The sequence below is a fragment of the Peromyscus maniculatus genome, chromosome 23 (genome assembly GCF_049852395.1).
Source record: "Peromyscus maniculatus bairdii isolate BWxNUB_F1_BW_parent chromosome 23, HU_Pman_BW_mat_3.1, whole genome shotgun sequence".
NCBI lineage: Eukaryota > Metazoa > Chordata > Mammalia > Rodentia > Cricetidae > Peromyscus > Peromyscus maniculatus.
Window position 1 is genome coordinate 41,394,665 of NC_134874.1, and position 24,329 is coordinate 41,418,993.

General features: G+C 37.5%; 1 protein-coding gene across 1 annotated transcript in view; it reads left to right on the forward strand.

Moving 5' to 3' along the window:
- The first annotated feature begins 501 nt into the window (after nt 1-501).
- The window catches only part of LOC102925065 (cytochrome P450 3A13-like), a 133,182-nt gene continuing 109,354 nt past the window's right edge, over nt 502-24,329 (forward strand). Inside the window, exon 1 of the mRNA XM_076560630.1 lies at nt 502-596. Coding sequence (XP_076416745.1) covers nt 579-596 — 18 coding nt within the window. The 5' untranslated portion in view covers nt 502-578. The remainder of the gene's footprint in view (nt 597-24,329) is intronic.

Genomic DNA, 24,329 nt, shown 5'->3' on the forward strand with positions numbered 1-24,329 from the left:
GCAGATTACTCACACTGTTGATGTTTGTTTATGTCCTAAGTCTTGTGAGTCCATCAGCAACACTCAAATGCAAGTTTATAAAGTTTTATTACATATCAGCTCTAATACGGGGACCATCAATTGTAAGCTGAAAAGTTTATAGTAAGATGGTATATGAAGGCGATTAGTTCTCTGAATTTTTATGTTATATTCTGCCCACATGTTACCTCACTGAATCAGTTCTGGTAATTCTCAATATTTGCATCCAAGAAATATATATATATATATATATATATATATATATATATATATATATATATATATATTCACATATACATGTATATCTACTTAGATATTACATATTGACTCAATAATAAACATGAATTAGTGTATAATTATATACAAAAATATGTATATTTTATATGACATGTGGGAATGTGTGCATTTATGTGTGTGTATGATTATGAATATTTACGTGTATGATTAGTCTATGATCTGACTGACTTTTTCCTCCATGTTTTAGGTATGGAACCTCTTCTCATGGACTTTTTAAGAAGCCAGGGATTCCTGGTCCCAAACCTCTGCCTTTTGTTGGGACGATGCTTAACTATAGGAGGGTGAGTGCTGTTGGGTTCCCTACTTTGCTTCTTGTGACAGTGTCCCTTATAAAAATATTAAACCCTATGTCAGTTCATCCATTCTAATGGACATTGGGATCAACTGTAAGGCTTTCAGTTGGCAGAATTATTTTTGAAACACTCACATCATTGCCAGGTTACCCTTGGGTTTTACTAACATGTGTTTGTGACCTCAGGTTTGTGGCAGATCAGGTGAAGACCCTGGCTTTTAGCAAACTAGAACCTGAAGCTAAAATGCTGGTGTGTAGACTTTGAGAGCATCAAAGATTTTGTTTCCTTCTCAGTATATATTCCAGAAAAGTACAGTTATTCTTAATCAGCATTTTAAAAAGTACGTTTAAGGCCACTGAGTAGCACCTCATCAACCTGAGTGATTTATTCAAATCTAAGTTTAGTTATTTACACTCTTTGCTGAGTATCTCTGTAACATGCCTATCAGGAGACACATTGTTACTTTTGGAGACTATGCACAAACTTGAATCCTCAATTGAACTGTTTAATCCCATAATTACTTCCAAGACTCTATCCAAGCTTTTACTCCTACAAGAAGATTTGACTTTACTCTTTTTCACTTCAAGGTAGAACCCTGTGTGTGACTCTAAACAGCAGAAATGTGGGAGATGAGATGATGTTGCCCATGAACCGAAAATATTTAACCAGACTCTGAATTTCATTTCTTGAAATAGAAGCAGAATCATTTATACAAAATCACTAATAAAAGCATGAGTTGACAAATCTGTGAAAAACATACATGTAGTGTGTGAAACATAATATGTATAATTGCATACATGTACACATATACATGTATCTATTTAATAGGGACAGTGAATTTACACAGAGCGTTTTTGGATGTGTTCTAAAGGTTGGACTCTTGGCCTGTCCTTCCTGAGCTCATGTGCAGGAGCAGTGCCTACTTTCGGACTGCACTCTTGCAAGATTTGCTTTTCTGAATTCTCAAGGTTTACTTATTAGATCATAATTCTTCAAAACCAAGGACTCCATTACTTAAGTTTCTATGAAGTCCATGCTTTGCCCCCAGTTGAAAAAGCAATAACTTCCTTATCATTTTTGGATGAACTCTTTTTAATGTATTCTTTCAAATACACTTCTTGGGTTTTTGTTTGTTTGTTTCAAGTAGTGTCTCCTGTAGGCAACATTAGTTTCAAACTTGCTGTTCAGATTTTGGCACAGATTTGTCTCCTTGCTCAGTGCTTGTGTATACCATGATATCTTATTTGTAGGTGACTGAGTACTAATAGGGCTGTGTCTATACTATGCTGACCCAAACCTGCAAGAATAAGAGTCCCAAAAAGTGAAGTTTTGAGTGGGAGGAAAAAGGGAGAGAGATAAAAAAGACAGATAATGGGACATAGATGTCTTACATAAGCTGATGACTTATGCCAAGGAAGTTTATTAATCAGCATAGCTTCTTACATACTGTTTGCAGAGGAAAATGGCCAAAGTGAGCTGAGAGCTAAGTCATACAACGTTGGCAAAGAGAATCCAGGATACCATAGACACAATTGCCTTAGGACTGATAACTACAAGCCAGGGAAAAGAGTAGGATCCCCATAAACTACAACGAATACTTCTTAGAGGCTCTGGCTTTATCGAGGACTATGGGGGTCCAGCCCCTCGATAGTCCCCTCCCAGGGTCCGGGAAGAATCTATAACCAGCTGATAATTACTCTTTGATGAGAAGAAATGAATCTATGTACATGAAACTCCTTAGTTCATACACTTTATTATTCTGTGATAATTCTCTCTCTCTCTACACAGCTTCTATTCTGCTCTCATGTTTAGCTCCTTCCTTGCCTGATTTCTCTATATTTGTCTACTGTCCCCTCTAGGTTCTATCTTAATTCCTTCATCTAGTTCTGTCCCTTCTAGGTTCTCATCTATCTAGTTCTTTCCCCTATCAGCTCCTCTCCCATCTCCTTCTCTCTCATCTGGCTCTTCCTCATCTTGTTCTTCCCCCTCTGGCTCTTCCTCATCTTCCATCTCATTCCTCTTGTCCTCTCTTCTAGCCCTTCAATCTAGTTCTTCCCCATCTCAGTTCGTTCCTCTCAAGTTCTTACTCATCTAGTTCTTCCATTCTCTTTTCTCTTCTCTGTCCTCTCATGCCCTAGGAGTCCTGGTATATATACACTTACAAGCAGTATTCCCTTAGCACTGCAAAACCAGGCTTCCAGGGTCAAATGGAGGGGTGATAAGAATCACATAGGGAGGCAATAACTGTTAGTTATAATTTGCAACCCCAAAGGGAAGTGACCAATGGGGAAATGAATTAACTAAAGGCTAAATTCAGGTAATATCTAAGAAGAGGGCTCTTATGTGCTCAACTATAACCTTAAACGTGATTGGTAGAAAGTGTTAAGAATCTATAAGTTGCTAGGTCAATGGGAGAAAATAAAACTGTCTTCTTTTTTTCCTATGGCTCCTATCTGTCCAAGCTATCTGCCGTTTTTCTGCAGGGTGGGGGAAGGTGTGCTGAGTCACTAGGCAACCTGTGTACAGCTAGATACCTCTGGTGATAGTTAAAGGGAGATCTGGAACTGGAGGTAAGGTTTGGGAAAGGAGGAAGTAAGGCTTAATTGGCACATCCGCCAGGCCTTCTCAAACAGGTAGCCTGGATGCTTAAGTCTGTTCTTAGAGAGTACAGAGGTATCTCTGATAAAGTACTTTCCTCCATCTGGGGATGGACCTGGCCAGATGCTGCTAATGATAATTACAGGGAGGCTTGAACTGGAGTTCTGGCTGAGCATAGCTGTTAGCGCAAAGGTTATCTAAATATTCCTAGAAGTGGTTAGGTAAGGATTTAGTGGTCCATAAAGTTGGTAAGGCTATAACAAAAGGAGGGTCCGAGCTGAATTGTGTAAAGCTATTACTAACGTCCACCAGACCTAGGCGGTGTCTCCTTGTGGAATTTATCTTAAATCAGGAGACTTGCATGTGGACTGTTATTACTGCTAGTCCTTGAAAGTAGCCAAGGGAGATATCTGATTCCAGAGAAAGCCTTTCCTAAGGCTTTTCTCCAAATACCTGGAATGTGTATGTCCAGAGAGTGATCAGTCCACACTGTTAGCCCTTCTTAGGGAAAAGTCAATTGGGAAAGCTATGAAGGCACATACGATTTTCATAACAGAATACAGCTGATATATAACAAGCCAAGTAACACCAAAAACTCCTTGGGATTTGGCTTCCTCTGGAGGAATTCCCTGATTCCTCCAGGTAGTGACTTTGCCATAACCAGCTGAGTTCTTATGATATTCCTGTGGCCCGCAGCATGGCTCCATACCCAGAGAGGAGCTTGCCAAATCTGTTCCTGGAAGGCCACAGAACTGTCATGCCTTTTGTCATTTTGCAATGGTGTCTGAGAGAACTTTGAGTTAGTCTGTTTCAAAAAGGGCCCCCTCTTTTTGTTTTTTATGGCCAGATGAGTCGTTTATGTCCAAATATTTATAGCCTAAAATACACCTTAAACCAGTAAATCCTTCCTAATATTGTCAGATGAATTATCAATACAAGTAATATGAGGATAATAGTGAACAAATCTTTAAAAATGTTAAGGAGATTACATCTGGCAGTTTGTGTAATAAATCTTTGGCTGGATCCAAAGGGGAATTGAATGAGGAAAGAGCACATGCCAGTACCTATTTGCTTGAGGGTTACAAAATCTAAAATAACATTCTGATGTTGTCATATTACCTGAAAATTATTTTTAATTCTCTCCCATTTCCATTCACATTCATCAAAACTTAAAGGAGCAACACAGATGTATCTAAAGCCAGCATGACACTGTAAAGATATTTAACATTGCATTACTTTAACTGTATCTCCCAGGCTCAATACACAAACTTTTAGAGCATTTCACTTAGCTTCTAGTTGTGGATTTTATTTTTATCTATGTTTATCTAAGTTACAGAAGTATTATAAGGGATCTTTTAACAAAATGTGCAGTTTGCACTTGTTGGACAAGAGCCACTGTGGAAGCAGCCTCTGACTGGAGAGCCATATGTACTGTAATAACTAAAGTTAAAATAAAATCTAGAAATATATTTTTAGTAAAATCCTGATGTACTTCAAAGCAAATGTGTTGTCCAAAGTCACCATGCTTAAAGTACCATTAGGTTGCACAGGAACCATAGCAAAGCTAGACTGTTAAAGTAAAAGAAGGCTCCCATGAGCAAAGGCTCCTATACAATTAGTGAGCTTACAAGTAACACATGCAATTTTGAAGGGTACTCCCCTTTATTTAATAGAGGGACTCTGAGTCAGTTACATATATGGAGTTTAAATGCAATAAGAGAGGCCAAATATAAGCCGGGCGGTGGTGGCGCACGCCTTTAATCCCAGCACTCGGGAGGCAGAGCCAGGCGGATCTCTGTGAGTTCGAGGCCAGCCTGGGCTACCAAGTGAGTTCCAGGAAAGGCGCAAAGCTACACAGAGAAACCCTGTCTCGAAAAACCAAAAAAAAAAAAAAAAAAAAAAAAAAGAGAGGCCAAATATAAAATGATATGCATGGTTGGTCATCTTCTCTAATAATCCCATATGTCACACCATTATCCAGGATGGTGGCTCAAAGCCTAATGTTCTTTTCCTCTAAAGATAGTATAAATAGGAAGTGGCCAATTAGAGGATTTTAGGATTTATATTCATCCAGACCAGGGGGCACCACTAAGACAAGACAACCAGCACCTGAGATCATCCATTCAGTGGCAAGAAGTACTTTAAAATCATGGAGCAAGCAACTCAAGCAGAATTCAGGAAAATCACTGAATTCTGGTAAATGCCCATCCAATGGGGTAAACTATGGGTAATCAGAATGATGAATGAGTTGATGATGCTTCATTTTTGATCCCATGTGGACCCTTGAACTAAGGCCTTGCCAGTCACTCAAATGAAAAGAACATAGTCATACTGTCCCACCAGTGACAAACAAATAAGAGTGATTTATGATCTACCAATATAGTTAAAGTGAGTAGTGCCAGGCACCACATGTGAAACATCAGCATTGCAAAGTAAACAAGCATATCATTAGTAAATACTATAGTAGGCAGATCGTCCCTTGTGATTGGATAAGCCAAGGGGAGTGTAAGCTAGGTAGGCCCAGTAGACTTCCACACTTTCCACGTGTGCCAGAGGGTAATGCCAGAATTGCTAAAATAAATAGAGTGTGAATAACAGGTTTCCATGTCTCCTTGACCACTCAAATTCCTTCTGGTGTGAGACATTTAATCTGTCCCCAAGTTGGGAGTGAGCTTTACCAGGTGGAATGCAAGTGATGTACTGGACTGTGTGCTGCCTTCAAACTCATCATCATCTGTATCCTTAGCTTTGGTCAACTGTACCAGGGCAGATGCCTTCATAACCTGGCAATACAGAACAAGGTGTTTGGGGACCCAATGTGATCCACAGATCCCTGTAGGAAAATACAAACATCCTCTCCTCTTCATGAGCACAAGGTCAGGATCACACCTTTGCTCTAAAGCAAGAACTTTTCACAAAATCTCAAATCAAACATTTTCTGTGCCAGTTAATCCTTGTCATTCTATTCTCAAAAATATTAAATTAAAGAACAATTAAGAAGATTTGTTGAAGTAAGAAGGTATGTATACTCCTACTTTTTATTTTTTCAAGCACAAACTTAAGAGACCCATGTGCGATTTCTTGTCTTTGAAAAATACAAAAGAGGCCAGTTTATTGTATAATACATAATGTAGCACAAAATTTCTTAAAGGTATCAGAAGTCTATGCTGGAGAATTAACTGTTATTTGAAAACATTTTTGGAGGGCCAGCTATAAAAAAATGTTCACCAGAAAGTAGTAATCAAATGCTTACCAGCTTCACAGTTAATAGGATAGACATGAGGAGGAACCCAGAATAAATATCATACTAACATGAATGTATTTGAGGCTGCCAAAAATTTGAAATGCCCATAACATCTCTCTGCCATAAGGTAGTAAGCCTTGGAGATTTATATCATAACAAGAAGGCAGATATGTTACACAAGCAGGACAATCTGAGACCATTTGTCATACTTGAACTCTAAATAACTGTAATTGGGGTTGAGGCATAGCACAGTGCTGATGGTGATTTGCATGAGACAATAGCTTGCTTAATGAAAGCAGAATCAGCAGCCTTCTGAATAGAAAAATGGGAAGCTAGATCTACAGCTGGAAAGTATTGGAGAAATTAAGGAGCCTACTGGTTCTTCCTGTTGTTGGGCATGCTGAAACAAGTGAAACATTTCTTCATCCTCAGTCTGTTTAATAAGAGCACAGGGAAGCCGGGCGTTGGTGGCGCACGCCTTTAATCCCAGCACTCGGGAGGCAGAGGCAGGCGGATCTTTGTGAGTTCGAGGCCAGCCTGGGCTACCAAGTGAGTTCCAGGAAAGGTGCAAAGCTACACAGAGAAACCCTGTCTCGAAAAACCAAAAAAAAAAAAAAAAAAATGTCCTTTAGCCGGGCGTGGTGGCGCACGCCTTTAATCCCAGCACTCGGGAGGCAGAGCCAGGCGGATCTTTGAGGCCAGCCTGGGCTACCAAGTGAGCTCCAGGAAAGGCACAAAGCTACACAGAGAAACCCTGTCTCGAAAAAACCAAAAAAAAAAAAAAAAAAAAAAAAAAAAAAAAAAAAATAAGAGCACAGGGAAATATTTGAACATCTTATATTAAATATAAGCTGTCAGAGTGTTTAGAAGTTGAGGGAATGCAAAAATCATCTAAGTTCATAGAAGACTTAGCTGAAACATTCAATGTATGAGGAGTTACTTCTTGAAGTATAACATTAGGCACCCCAAAAGTCTCTCACCAAGAAACACATTATCTGTTTCTGGGATTGTGTAGCTCCTAGAAACTAGTATTGGAATATTTGCATTAAAGGATCTGCAAGATATGAAGTACAAAGCTGACACATAAGATCAAAGAGAGCTGCCTGTCAAGAGTCAGTGTAGACCCAAAGTGAATTAAGTTGTGAAGAGGTGAAGGGGTTAACTATCATGTCAAGTTATCATGCAATAAATTGAAGGGCTTGAGGACACCTGTTTTCTAGATAAGCTGATCAAGGATTTCATAAAAAGAAGTCAAGTGGCAGCCAGCATCAGTGGGCAGAAAAAAATTGTTCTATATGTCCCCTAAGTTGCAAGAATCGGCCAGAAGGATATGTGGGAGTAGCTAATAGAGATAGAAGAAGCTTTGGGAGAATACTTGGCAACTGTGCATGAGTGATGATTCAGTATAACAATTATGTGTTTGACCCTCAGGAGTAAGGTTTCTAGAAGAGGGGTCGTTATCTCCTCTTAATATGAAAAAATCGAGAGTCAAATATTTTATAGTATGTTTCAGGGAAGGTCTAAGTCAATTAATATCTCCTAACATCTTTTGAAAATCAATAAAATATAGCAGCTACATCTAATATTTGTGGACAAATGGTACTGTCTTCTGTAATATGATCTAAATAAGAAAACATAGGTGTAATCTGTGATTTCTCTGAGGAAATTTTCAGCTGAGACTGTTGTAAGTGATGCTGGATGGTGAGAAATAGAACTGAGTAATTAAATTTTCAGTAGATGCTGAAATCCACTAGGTAATAAATAATCATGAGAGAAGTGTACTTTGTTCTAACTGTGAGTAAGGTTTGAGCAATAAATTGTTGACACATGTTGGAGCTCTTGGCCATACCATGTAGTAGCATCTTCTATTGATCTATCTTCATAAGTTTCTGAAAACTAGAGGAAGGAAGGCTAAAAGCAAAATGAGGAGAGTCCTGAGAAGGATGGAGTTCGGCTCAGTTAAACAAGTAGGAGCCAATTCAGGTGATTGTATAACTGCACCAGCAAAAAAAGAAGTTTCTCCTCAAACCCTGAGGTATCATGAAGTGAAAATAATTCAAGAAATTAAGGTATCTCCTGTTTCTCAGGGCCTTGTATCTCTATTTTTTGTAATTTTATTTTTATCTTGTGTCCCCAGTTTGTTTTGGAGTATATTGGCTAGATTTACAGTGATGTTGAATTACAAATGCATCATATTCAAGGTGTGGGTATACCTACCTAGTCATGTATAAAATTCGACAGCACAAACCCAAAATAGGAAACTCATGTGACACTCATAGGTGATAATCTGTCTTTAAACATCCACCCACATGTTCACATGTCTTTAAATTACAGAATCTTATTCAGGAAAAGAAGGGTATATTTTTGGGTGGCAAGGTTTCAAGACAGGGTCTCTGTGTAGCTTTGTGGCTTTCCTGGAACTAGCTCTGTAGTGTTGGAGACCGACTCTGGACAGCGGTGTCTTGAACCTTGTGTTACCTGCCACGATTTATCAAGCCTCTGTAAATAGGAGGCTTTTAGTCTAACCTAGGAATGTAGGATTAAATAAACCTCTTTAAATCAGCTAGCTGCAGGGGCCTGGGACCAAAGCGACCTCCTGCTGATCCTCCTTAGGAATTTTCTTTGTCCTCTCCTCACTCCTGCTCCCCCTCCCTACCTGAAGCCCTGTTTATAAGCTCTAACACCAGTCAATAAAGTGAGGCCTTGATGCAACTCAGACTGCTTTGTCTTTCTTCACGCGCTTGGTCTCCTTTCCCTCTCGCCCCCCATTGATTCACAGGTGGTCCCTCCTCGAGACCCTCGAATAACCTGGCCTGCTGGACAGGTCACTGTAGATCAGGCTGGCCTCGAACTCAGAGATCTGCCTGGCTCTGCCTCCCGAGTGCTGGGATTAATGGCGTGTGCCATCCATCACTGTGCGGCAAGGGTATATTTTCTAATGAAAATAAAGAATTTAACTAAGTACCATAGTGAGACATGACAAGTTAGAAGCCAAAGGAAAGTGAAAGAAAAGAGATTGATCTTTAGAATCTTTTCCTCCCATGTTTTGCTCTCAACTATTTCTCCACCGTGTCTTTTTTACAGGTCCCCACATCTGACTCTTTTTATACATTTAGCACAGTAACATTCATTCTTGAAGATTTCTAGCAATGAGGAAGGAATGATGATCCCAATGATCAAAGTGATGAGATGTTTCAGGGTGGACTGTGAATGATAAATAAAGAAGACATGTAGCTATGGCAAGGAGGTCATGCATAAAATGATGAGTTATATCAGAAGATTTTTAAGCAGCAAACTTTTTACATAGTATATGTAACAGGGAAATGGTCAAGGCTTGCACACAGCTAAATCATAAAAGGCTAGCAAAAAAAATAGATATCCATACCTCAGTCACAGATGCATTAGGACTGAAGCACAGACCAGGAAAAAGTCAAATCCCCAAGAAGCTACAACCTTCACACTTTTGAGGAACTGGCTCTAGCCCCACACTGGATCTTGCCAATTCAGTTCCTGGACAAGGACCTAGAAGTAATGTTCCTTTTGTACTAACATTTGGATCTCAGAGAATACCTTGGTTAAGTCTGGCTCTAAATACTAGGCTTTACACACTAGGCTCTGTCACCTGCCTAGAGACATCGTTTTGTATAGTTGACATTCACAGTGCTGAATATGGAATTCCCTTCTGCAGAATGCTTGCCTAGAATGGAGAAAGCCCTGGGCTTGATCCCAGCACCATAAAAACTGGACATGGGGCCAAAGACCTGTAATCACTATCTTCAGAAGGATCAGAATTTCAAGGTCAGTTTAGATACAAGAGAGTTTGAGTCTAGGCTGAGTTACATAGGATTCTAACCACCAAAATTACAATTGCCACTTAATGATTACATGATTTTTTCCAAGATTCAGATATGACAGTTCAAACCAAGCATTAACTTTTAGGTTTTCTTTATGTGAGGCAGCATGTCCTCATCTTTCCATGTTGAACAGGGACCCTAGAAGCAAAATCATTTGCCTCTACCTCCTTGCAACTTTTCATTTAATATTCTGAAAGGCAATTATGTAAATCTAATATGCTGTATACATCAATGTTGTCTTCAATTTACTGACTATACTAAAATCATGAAGAAGTCATCAAGTGAGTGAAAGGGGCAGTAAGCAGTGAGAAGCAAATCGATTTTTCACATTCATGGCAATCTCCCCGACTCTTGGTGCCCTCAGGCACCCAAGGAGGGGAAAAGACAGAGTGTTTCAGGATTTCAGAGTCAAAACAAAAGCAAAGAACTACCAACGATAAAGACAGTTGCTACTTTTAATAAAGAAGGAACCATTTTGGGATGTACAATATCCAGAAAAGAAATCATGAATATCTTTAAATTCCCCATGTTAAGTGTCTCCTGTACTTCTTATTTCTCTCAGAGAACTTGGAAGGATTTCCATTAATTGCTTGGTCAGAAAATTAAATAATGAACCTGATGTCCTGGGGTTTGAGTCATTTGTTTCCCATTTGGTAGCCAATACAGGTTTTAAAAAATGACTTTTCATTTTCTTTTCTTTTCCCAGGGCATATCAGAATATGATATAGAATGCCATAAAAAGTATGGAGATATGTGGGGGTGAGTATTCTGCAAATTTCCAATATGTGGATTTATTATAATGTAATACCAAACTGCATTAGAATTTTGTCAGCCCAGAATTAACTAGAATACCTTTACCTGTTTTAAAGTGTCTGAAAGCCTGTCCTGCCAAGGGTTCCATAAGTATGTTGTTGCTCAAGTCTGAATTAAGATGAGGACATTGCATAGCCTAAGATCAAGATCCTTCTTCAAACCCAGGGCCTAGGGATAGAACTTTGTGATATGGTGCTTGGCTAGCATGTATAATACTGCATAATCCACCACCAGCAATGAGAAAATTTTATAGATGAATTTCTAAATAGTCTTATTAAATAAAAAATATGGAGCCAAATATATGGGTAAAAGCCTTAGAGAAACATCAGGGAAATAGGGAACGCCACAGCTAACTTAACTTCACCACTGGGAAGGTCCTAATGTGAGTTATTTCCTGTCTTTTGACACCTATATTGCCTTGTTATTCTGCCCTCTCATGGCTCTCTTATCCTGGATCCTTCACTTCCTCTTCCTACACAGCTCTGTCACTTTCTGTCTGTCTATATAGACCCTCCAGGTCTTTATGGTTGGTACTGGGTTAAAAGCATGTGTCACTATGCTTGGCTCTGTTCCCTAGTGTGGCCTTGAACACACAGAGACCCTGCCTGACAAGTGATAGGAATAAGGGAGTGTGCTATTTCTGCCAGATTTCTTTGTTTACTTAAAATGGTTTGCTATTTCCTCTTATCTCTAGGCAAACATTATTTATTGAAGCACAAATAAAATATCACCACATATCAGCACAAATAAAATATCACCACATTTCCCCCTTTTTTGTCTAATAAATTTTTTTAAAGTTATAACTAATATAAGAAAAACTATATACAATACATACAGTAACTATATACAATATATAAAAGCAATAAATATAGCAGCAATGTCTAGTACATTTGCATTTGACAAATTCAGTGAAAATATTCCATTATCTATCCTATTTTGTTGAGTCCAAAATGTACCTAATTCACTTTATTTCCTAATTTACATTACCAACAGAAAATAATCTTATAATGTATTTCAAACTTATACACTTTACACCTCCTTAGTGAGTTTTGTTTCTGAATTTCTTAACAAGGAAAATTGTTACTACAACTATCTAATCTTCAGAGAGGGAGCCATTTGGCCTATGGCAAGGCAGTTTAGAGGAAAGTGGGAAATTTAAAGAGAGATACAGGTGGGGGAGACACCAGTGAGCTTCCCAAGGAGCAATATGTAATGGGACACAGGTAAAGCCACAGAACATAGATACATAGATTAGTAGTTATGGGATAATTTAAAATATAAAAGCTAGCTAGAAAAAAGCTTCAGCTATGGCTATACAGTTTGTAATTAAAAAAATAGGATATAGATATGATAGGATGAAAGGATAGATTATTGAATCTACTTTTAAAAAGCAAGAACTTGTGTAAAATGTTTTAAATTTCTATAGACTTCAGTTTATTGATACAAATATAAAGTTATATTTTGTTATACTATATGTATATTTTTACTCTTGTTTAAAGTATTTTGTTTGTGCAACTCATTTAACATTGTAGTGTATAGTTGAAAAATACAGATAAAAATTAGTTATCTATGATAGTCAAACTTATAGTCATGTTAGCTGAGGTTTCTAGGTATACATAGATATATTTCAATTAGATAAGTAATCTTCAAACACTTCAAAGACCTACAAAATATGGCATTTAAAATGTTTTAAAGCCGGGCGGTGGTGGCGCACGCCTTTAATCCCAGCACTTGGGAGGCAGAGGCAGGCAGATCTCTGTGAGTTCGAGGCCACCCTGGTCTCAAAAGCAAGTTACAGGAAAGACGCAAAGCTACACAGAGAAACCCTATTTCGAAAAACCAAAAAAAAAAAATTAAAATTAAAATTAAATGTTTTAAAAACTCAGGCTTTTCGGACAATGAGACACACTGGAGAGTGATGGGCATTAAATAAACTCATTATGGAGTTTACATTCTATCTGGCAAAAGTTAGCCACTGGGCAAAAAATAGTGCCCTTCCATCAACTGATTGACAGTATGTTATATTAACTGGACATGCAGGAGCCATAGGAAGGTGACCACTGAATTCTAAAAGATGAGATGGCCCTTCAGGTTCCTGCTTCACAGAGGAGACTGTCATACATTCTACAGGACACAAGTAGATATGACTGAAAATCTCTAGGCCTATATTCTGAAGATAAATATCCCAATGTTACAGAGGAACTTTGGGTGACTGTCCAGGCAGCCAGCTGTCTCTGTCATTCTAGACTTTTGGATGTTGCTTACAATGCTCTTCATGTTTACTTAGATAGTACTCAGGTCCTTCAGAAGTCTTTGATGTAGATTAGATGATTATAATTTTTCTTGGTTATGACAAAAGATAAATTAGATATGAAACTTAGACTCACAAACATAGAATAGATAAAATATGTTCTTTAATTTTGCCATATGCAAATAGACTAGATACTGTAACTGGAATTCCTCCTTCATACTGTTCCATTACATGTAATTTTACTATATTAAAATTAAAAAACCTTTTTGATTAGACAGAAAAGGGGAAGTACTATGGAATGTCATTCTCTATGCTTTGGATGTGTGTTGCTCTGATTGGTTGATAAATAAAATGCTGATTGGCTGGAAGTACAGGTGGGAGAATTCTGAGAAGAGGAAGGCTGAGTCAGGAGTCACCAGTCAGACAAAGAGGAAGCAAAAAGACAAGGCAGAACTGAGAAAAGAAACCAGGCCTAATGGCTAAATATAAATAAGAATTATAGGTTAATTTAAGTGTAAGAGCTCGTCAGTAATAAGCCTGAGCTAATGGACATACAGTCCATAATTAATATAAGCTTCTGTGTGTTTATTTGTGTCTGAGCAGCTGTGGACCAGGCGAGACACATGAAAACTTCCAACTACAATTTTTGTTTATTTTTGTTCAGATTTACTTAGTAATTTAATCTGTTCTCAAATTTGTGATTTTCCACCTGAGTCCTCTAGAGGATGTGATCTTGGGAGTGCCACAACTCATGGTTATAACTTATTTTTGTGTATCCTTAGATATTGGTGCTGTACCCTGAAAGACATACAAATCTTCTCTTTGGTTCTAATCATTGAATCGTGGTGAAGATAAAGAGAACAAGCTAGCATTGTCTCTTTTTTTAAATAACAGGTAAATTTTCTACCACAATATCTGTGTAAACTCTTGGTTTTCATAGACAATTTTCATCAAGTTAAGAGAATTTCCTGTTCTGTCTAGTTTCCTGAGAACATTAATCAGGAAGGAATGTTCTAAATTTTCATATTACTCCACCTTTGATGTCCTTGTGTAGAACTAAGTTTTATTCTATTTGTGCTACTTTAGATAGCATGCTTTAGGATTCATTTCATGTTTCTGAATTAAGTTTGCAATTGATTTGTTTATGATGTCTCTGATGGTACTTATAAGTCATATTTCAATAAAATTTTACTTCAAATGATATATTGTGATATTAGTAAGAAGACAGTACAAGCTTTTAAAGTGCATTTTCAAGTTTTCCAAAACATTGTAAATTTTACACATGCCTTTAAAGAATTGGTTTGGGTTGTCTGTCAAATAAATTGATAGAATTCCACACTGAATTCCTCTAGAGAAGATATTTTTCATTGTTGGTGTGTTTTTTTTTTCTAAATTCAACATCTTTATTTAATATGTTTTCTTTTTCCTCCCATCATATTTCTTTCTGTCCTAGGTCTCTGGGTCATCCAGCCTGTCACTGCTGGTACTCAAGGAAGTAGCAGGGATTTGCTTACTCTCCTGCTTATGGAGTCCTACAAAAGAGGATGATAAAGGATTATAGGAACCAGAGTGGTCAAGGACTCCATGAGACAACACAGAGAATCAACTAAACTGGGCTCACAGGGTGCTCACAGGGACTGAACTGACCCAGGCGCTGTGCATATACATTACACTTGCATAGCTGGTTCTCTTGTGAGACTCCTAATGGTAAAAACAGGGGCTGTCTCCAAATTTGTTACTGGCTTTCAGGGCCCTGCTCCTCATGCTGGGTCACCTTGCTCAGCCTTAATACACAGGGAGGTGCTTAGTCTTACTGCAATATGATATGCCATGTTTTATTGATATTCACTGGAGACCTGCCCCTTCCTATACAGAAACAAGGAGGGGTAGTTTGGGGTTTGGACAAATGGGGTGGAGTAACGAACCAGGAAGCATGGAAGATGAGGAAACTGCAGCCATGATGTACAATAAAAATAAATAAATAATAAACTTCTTTAAAATATATAACATCTTTAGATGTGACACACTTTATATATTTAATAATTACTTTTGATCCCGTTTCTGACAATTTTGTTTCTGTCATTTGTTTTGTTTGTTTTATTTCTAATTATACAGGTTTTATGATTGGTGAATAAAGCAATTGCTAATAGGTAAAGCTTGCATTTTCATTCTGGCTTATTTTATCTCTCTAGCACTCTTTCCATTCCTTAAACAAGCTGAATATCTACATTCTTCCAAGTGATGTTACATTTTTACAAGTTTTGTAAAACTACAAACAAATATAAATAAATAAATAAATAAATAAATAAATAAATAAATAAATAAATAAATAAATAAATAAATTGGCTTGAGAACAACCAGGAGGAAAAATGTATTTCAATTCAAAGACAATTCTTTCATATGTCACTCATTCCATCTAGAAAGTCCTAGTAAGATATTTGATGAATTTGATCTGTTTGATCTGAGTTATAGCTTGCATTCAACATAGGCAATTTTGGGGGGCATTGAGATTGCCACTTGAATAACACTGCTTTGCCATAATGTGACCAGGAGGTGGCAGAAAGACACTGTCAGAAGGATGCCATGGATCTAACCTGAAAAGTCATTTCACATTTGTTATTATTCTAGGTTTATTTTGTAAAACTTTTGGAATATTATTATGTAATCACATGAAATCCTGTAATGAGCTCCAAATATATAAGTTAATGAGTATGATGTGTTGGTTAAATATGTCAAGATAACAACAGATTGATATGCAGGACGTCTTTCTAAACAAATAACATCCATCCAATCCAACAGATGCTCAGAATGAGGAAAATACACAAGAAAAGTTGGTGGACATTGTACTAGACCATGATAGATTCCCTGTTCTCCAAAATCTATAGATGAGTGTTTTGTGTCACTAATGATTTTTAAGACTGACTTAGTCTTAAAAATGTCATATCCTCAAAAAAAAAGTTTAAAGTTTCACACCATACTCATTTTTTACCTCACAACACAACTTCTACCTTTAAAATTTCTGTCTATTTTCAGCCCCAAATGGATTTTCTTCAGCTGATGATGAACTCCCAGAATATCAAAGACAGGGAGTCCATACTGGTAAATAAGAAGACCTTGGGGTTTAAAAGGGAGATAGTGAGGGGCTTGTTCTTGAAATGTAAAGGTGTCATTCAAGCAGAGAAGGCATCCTCCTAAACTACAAAAAGACACAGACATGCCATGTCATACGAAGCAGCCTGAGAAACTTTCTAAAATCATGGAGTATATGCATACAGAAAATATGGAGGTTGTTTTAACCTCAGTCAATGACAGGGAAACTACAACCATGCGATATCTTCAACATGGCTGCCTAACCAAGACCCAAATTGCCCCAATAACAGCTGGCTTTCCAACATTGATGGGGAAAATCTTATGAGAACCCATCCTTAAATGAAGAGCTCCAGGTAGTTCAGAATCTCTGAGACAAACAAAAATTAGTCTTCCCCAAGGATGAGTCCCCAATTGTTTATCCAGGACTAAATGGCCAACTCAGAAACAGGCACAAGTAGTCAACACTGAGCAGACTCATCCAGTTGTATTTATATGATTATTTGTTTGTTTTTATATGTAATAAAAGTGGTTAAAGAAGAGGCCCTAAATTTGAGATTGAATGGAGGTGAAGCTTGTGAAGGATAGGAGGGAGAGGAGAAAGGGGGAAATGAAATAATTATATTTTAACTAATCTTTTAAAAATCTGAAGGTCTGTTAGTAACATGACTTTCACTCTTCAAGGGTCTTCAGTGATGTTTGGGTCACCAACATCAGTCAAATGCTGACTCTCAGCCTCATACAGGGCCACTGAATCAGAATTTCTACCTCCAAATCTGCCATAGCGTCCAATCAGGAAAATAAACTGTCCAAATACCAACTTTGATTGTGGTTCCTGCATTGGAAATGTGTTCACTAGGTCAAGGGATGGTGGAAAATTATTTTTCCTTTCACAACAACATAGTACATTAAGGAAGATAAAACACAGTACTTATAATATATTTCCTCTTTGTTCTCACTGTGACTGTATTTAGTATTTCAGATAATGCTTCTTTCTATACATTAATACTACAATGTGTGTTTTGGACATTTTAATTATTTAACTCTATTGTTAATCCCACATTTGAAGTCAATGCCAATTATTCTCTATTATTTAAAACTATTTTTACATTTAAATATATTTTGATAATATTCTTCCCCTCCTACAAGGCCTTCCACATCCTCACCCACCTAACTTTAAGGTAATTCTCAAAAGCAAACAAAACCCCAATACAACAGTAAAATACCCCCAAACATAAAACAAACAAATAAATAAACAAACAAAAAACTCAAAACCAAACTGTAAGCAAATAAAGGACACATACACAGAATGTGGAGTCCCTTATATTTTGGGCAACTATTTATGAACATGAAGCCTACCTTGAGTGCATGATATGTCCAGTGTCAATTGATTGCAGAAAACTGATTCTCCTTCTCCCAACAGGCATTAAAGAACAATTCAGTTGTTAACTTTTTCCCCAGTGGGTAGTATTTCATTCATTTTTTTTAAATTAACAAAATATAATGAGATAAAACAAAACATTAACATATCAAAGTTGGGGAAGACTAACAGAAGAAAAGTAATCCAAGGGAAGATACAAGAATCAGAGACCCACTCATTTGCACACTCAAGAATCCCATAAAAACACTGAATGGTGAGTAATAATACATACACAGAGAACCTTCTAGAGCCCTGTGAAAGCTCTATGCATGCTGCCTCAGTCTCTGTGAGTCCATAAAATCTTTGATTATTTGATTTGGAGGGTCTGTATTCTTATTATTCTTGGCATTCTTATCCCGTCTGGTTGTTACAGTCTTACTGACTCCTCATTCATAGGATTCCCTGAGCTCTGAGAAAGGGAAACATTGAATTAGGGTTGAGTTTTGCAAAGACTCCCACTGTCTGACTAATATCTGGTTGTGGTTTTCTATATTTGTTCCTATCTGCTACAGGAGGAAGCTCATCTGATGACAGCTGAGCAAGGCACCTACCTACAAGTATGTGGAATATCATTAGGAGTCATTTTATCTCTATATTTATTTTTCTTTTTTTAAACCACTATTATTCATTTTTGCCCTTTGTTCATGGGTTATTTAGTTTAGAGTTCTAGTTCACCTAAGCAGTGCCAAGGCTTGATTCCATCTCATGGAGTAGGTCCTGTGTCAAATCAGTTATTGGTTGGTTACTCCCACAAGTGTTGTGCCACCATTGCCCATGCATATCTTGCAGGCAGTACACCATTGTAGATAAAGTTCAGTGTACCTTCCTGTGTCAAAGATGGTAGATCAAAGCAGGTGAAGGCTCCGTGCAGGCTGTTGCTGGAGAGCGTCTCTCCAGGTTCCACCAAGCCCCGCAGTCCCACAATCCATGTATAAAATAATCACTCAGATGCTTATATTACTTATAAACTGTATGGCCATGGCAGGCTTCTTGCTAACTGTTCTAATATCTTAAATTAACCCATTTCTATAAATCTATACCTTGCCACGTCACTTGTGGCTTACCGGCGTCTTTACATGCTGCTTGTCCTGGCGGTGGCTGCAGTGTCTCTCCCTCCTTCTTCCTGTTTCCCCAATTCTCCTCTCTCCTTGTCCCGCCTATACTTCCTGTCTGGTCACTGGCCATCAGTGTTTTATTTATATAGAACGATATCCACGGCACTTCCCCTTTTCTTCTTTTTTTAAAAAGAAAGGTTTTAACTTTAACATGGTAAAATTACATATAACAAAACAATTATCGTGCAAGAATTGCAGTTACAATATTAAAGAAGATGTCCTATCTATCTTATATTTGTGAGTTTAAGGTTTTATATCTAACTTATCTTTTATCATAACTGAGGAAATTACAACTATCTAGTCTTCAACCACATCAAAGACCTGAGAAGGAACATAATGGTACCTGAGAAATGGTAGGTGGATGCAAGAAACTTTCAGGAATCTTGCAAGAGTAGACCAAGACAGCTGGCAGCCTGGACAGTCACTTAATGTTTCTCAGCATTGTTGGTGCATTCAAAGTGGCTACAGGCCTAGAGTATATGACAGACCATTTTTAGAAGCAGGAATTCTGAAAGACCATCTTACCCTGTCTTGGCAGAGTACAGTGGTCACTTTCCTTGTGTCCCGCTTGTCCAGAAAGGACAGCATTGTATTCATACTGTCAGTCATCAGGGCAAGGGCAGTTCTTTGCCCAGTAGGCCATTTTGTGCCAAGAAGACAAACTTCCAAATGGAAATGTCTTAGAAGCCCAACATTCTCTCCGGATCAAATTGGTGCAGCCAGGAGCAATTGTATCTCACGTCAACAGAATTCTAAGTTATTTAAATGTCGTATTCTCTAGGTCTAGGAAGTGTTTGACGATTACCTATCTATCTGAAATATATCTATGCATACCTAGAAGACTTAACTAACATGGCTACAAATATGATTATCATAGATGACTAATTATTAATCTATTTTTTAATTATCCATTATAATTTTAAATGAGTTACATAAACATAATACCTCAAACAAGAATAGAAATATATATATATATATATATATATATATATATATATATATACAGTATAACAAAATTAACTTTAAGTTTGTATCAATAAACTAAAATTTATACCAATGTAAATCATTTCAAACATAAACTAAAATCTATAACAATGTAAAACATTTTAAATAAGTTGTTCTTTAAAAGTAAGTTCATTAATCTACCCTTTTATCTTATCATCTCTATATCCTCCTATATATCTATATCATATCCCCTTTTCTTTTTTAGAAAGAGATCACATTTATAATCAACCTGATTTAAATAAAAATATTGGTTTTTTTCTGTCCCACACCAGAGGGCTCTTCTGATTTGGGACACAAGAATCTCTTAACCATTTTTTTAAAGCAATATGTCTAGGTTTAGAGGGGGAGTGAGCCAATTCCACCTCCAAAGCCAGCTTGGTATATTTGGGAATTTGGGCGTAGCATCTCTTACTACTTCATGCTGGAGGGGGGCACTGTATATTATGGAGACGCAAAGAAAATTTTAGGCCTATGGGGTAGTCTGTGAGGCTGTATTGTGTGAACTAGTTGCCTTGAAACCGCTCTGGATGTTGGATCATCTGGGCCATGGTGTCATCGGAAACCTTTCAGGGGGTCTTGGCTGGTGAAACCTGATGTATCTTAATCTGGAACAAATCCACAGTCTCTGGCTTTCTGTGGAAACAAAAGCAGAACCTCTTTTCCAAAGCAACATATCCTTAAATCCAAATTTTGAAGTCAAGGTAACTTTAAAATATACATATTGGTTTAATTTAATATCTTTTTTGATTAAATGGTTTTTTGCAGTTAAAAATCCCAAAGACAACACAATCTAGATTGTCTGTGTAATATTCATCTTTACGTGGCTTTTTTATATTAATTTATCTTTTTTTTTGTCTCTTTCAAGCCTACGTATTGTGAATCTATTGCTTTAAACTGCAGTATTCTAAGACTGAAACTGTGCTGTGGCTGCTGGCTCTGCCAATTTTAGCTTACCAACATGGCATTTTCCGCCAGCTCTGGGAGTCATCAAGTCTCAGAAATAGTGGGTCTAAGCTTTTATCAAAGCAGCGTGTAGCCCAGAAACCTTTTTTTTTTAATACTAGTAAAGACTAAATCTACCACACAGCATAATGTGCCACTGGCAGACACCTCATTACCACCATACTGCCGATCAAATGCAAACGCCAGGAACCCGCCAATAGTTCAAACCCGCGTTTTGTGGTGTCTAGCTGCCCTTATGAGACAGGAAGCAGGAACCTGGTTTTGGCTCTGTTTAGAATTGGTTATTAAATATTCTCAGGTTTAAGGTGGAAACTCGAGCCATTGGGCGCCATTTGTTGTTGGAGAGCGTCTCTCCAGGTTCCACCAAGCCCCGCAGTCCCACAATCCATGTATAAAACAATCACTCAGATGCTTATATTACTTATAAACTGTATGGCCATGGCAGGCTTCTTGCTAACTGTTCTAATATCTTAAATTAACCCATTTCTATAAATCTATACCTTGCCACGTCGCTTGTGGCTTACCGGTGTCTTTACATGCTGCTTGTCCTGGCGGTGGCTGCAGTGTTTCTCCCTCCTTCTTCCTGTTTCCCCAATTCTCCTCTCTTCTTGTCCCGCCTATACTTCCTGTCTGGTCACTGGCCATCAGTGTTTTATTTATATAGAACGATATCCACAGCAGCAGGCACCAGCCTTGATCATTGACATAAAATCCTTCATTTTAGCTCTTCCTGATCTGGATATCATGGTCTAAACCATTACTTTTATTTTACTGGCTATGATAAAACAAGCACTGCTCTGTCCTTTATTATGTATTTACTGGCTCTTCACCCCCAACATTCATAGGAAACTCAAGCATAAGATTAATGCATCCCTGCCTAATAAGGTGAGTGGATGGTGCCTTGGAGACACTGGGAAAATATTAAACCTCAACAGGAAACATTATTTCCATAGTTGCATTTAGAATTGTACTAAATACATTAAGAAATTATTCTTTCAGCAATAGTCACTGAAAATCTAAGCATGTAAAAATTATGTTTAGAGAAAAACTAATCTCAGTAATTCTGTACTGACCCTGTAATATCCACTATCTCTAACTACAGTTACACAGTCCAAAGCATGTATAAAATCTCTGCAGATTTTTAAGTATAAGCAAGTGTCATTCAAGCATCTTCTTTAAGCTTAAATGGGTGGTTTACCTGCATGTATATCTGTGTACCATGTGCATATCTGAAACATGAGAAACCCAGAACCGGGCCTCAAATTCCCTGAAACTAGAATTCAAAGAAATGTGCTCACCATGTGGTTAATGGGAATTGACCCAGTGTTATCTGCAAGAGCAAACAGCGCTCTTAACCCCTGTGTCATGCCTCTAAATCCTCAAACAAGTGACTGATAGCATTCCTGGAAATGCTTTGGCATGACTGCTATCTGTGGGGCATTGCCTTGTCTTGCCAGGAGAGGCTGATTCAGCTATTGTCCCCATAACTCCTCTCTCTAATCATAAAATTAGTCTTTAAATAAGGCAAGCTAATGAAGCTTCCAACCTTAACTGTTCATATCTACATGTGGTCTCTAGAGTGTCCATGAAGCCACAACCATATATTATATAAGCTCTCTTCATATCTGTGACCAAAATTTGGTTTTGTGGGGTTTGAGGAACTGGGATTATGTGATTGTCAAGTATTGTCAGTGAGATATACACTTCAGACCTCATACTCACCCCGACATTCTTATTTCATTCTGTTACTATGACCAATACAATGTTTAAAAGCAACTACGGAGAGTAAAGGATTTACTACATCTTACATTCTCTGATGACCATCTATCTCACTCAGGAAAGTTAAAGTAGGTTCTCCAGAGAGGAACTTGTAGATGAGCTGCTTGCCACTCGATAGCACTGCTTCTGACCACAACACTGACTCAGAGTTACAGAAGCACAAGAGGGACAATTGAGGATGCTGGCTTCTAAATGGATCACTCCCTGACCAGTGCTATAAAGCTGGTCTCATGCAGCTTAGAGATAACCTGTGCAAAAATAGATCTACTTACTGTGGGATGGACTCTGCTAATCAAATAACAACCTGGATGAGCCATTCCCAAATGTTCACAAACCAAACTGATCTAGTAATCCTAATCCTTCAGTTGACATCTCCTTGTCAGATGACCCTAGGTTGTATGAAATAGATAAAGTTAAGGATGACAGCATCTAAGACAACAGCAAGAAGACTCTTGCCACAGCTGAGCGTGGACCTGAGTGGAACTCTCACTAGAATGGAATAGTTTTGCTCAGGTAGTATCCATTATTACCTTATTGTACTACCTTGAGTTTTTAAAAAGAAGAGTTCTTATTTGTTATTCACTATCAATTTCATATACTATTTGTGTTTAATGCAGCATTGATATACAGACAGCCTACCTACAGTAATATAATTGAGTCAAAAGTTTTACCTAACATGAATTGTAGATTGAAAGGCTTGATATGAGATTTAAAAATAGATAAAATGTAATATTCCACACTGTATTTATTTTCTCTGGGCTTATCATCTCTCTATAAATTTTTACCTTCTTGACAACTGATTTATGTTCAGTGTGATTGGCATAAAGACCATTTTTATAATGTGAAAAGGAAAACTGCAAATGAAAACTGAGTATTTGTGTCTTGATATGGGCTTATAAGATATTCTCCCATATTCTTTTCACCATAAGTTTCAGTGCTATTTTAGCAAGTCAAAACACAGGACTGTTGGGAACATGACCTATGATGATAAATCCACTCATTAATCTTGGTGGAATGTGGATTTTCTAATGACTTAATAGTGGTGTATATATGGACATAAAAGTTAATTTCAAATCTTAACTTATCAAAATCTCTTTTTCTCTTCCCAGACACCTGCCATTTATGAACCCTGATAGAGATGGAATATCTGGACATGGTGGTGAATTTATATTCATTTGCTAAAAGGGTTAACAGAATAAGTAAGAAATATGCCGAAATCAATGGTGTGTTCATTCCCAAAGGAATGATGGTGACCATACCTATGTTCACTCTTCACTGAGATCCAAAGTACTGGCCAGAGCCTGAGAATTTCTGTCCTGAAAGGTATGAGGACACTGAAAAGTGCAACCTATTCAGAACCAGGCATCTCGAAGTATGGTAAGATGTCTCTTACTGGTAACCACATAGGTATGAATTTATGTTATGTTGCATGGATGTTTGATTATAAAATTGTATTACAAAGCAATAATTATTGCACAAACTTCAGGCATTTTAACCCAGAAAAATATGACTTTACAACCATTTTTAGTTTTACTTTAAAGTCTTAAAACCTTAGCACACATACAATTAATATGGTAATATCAGTGGATACA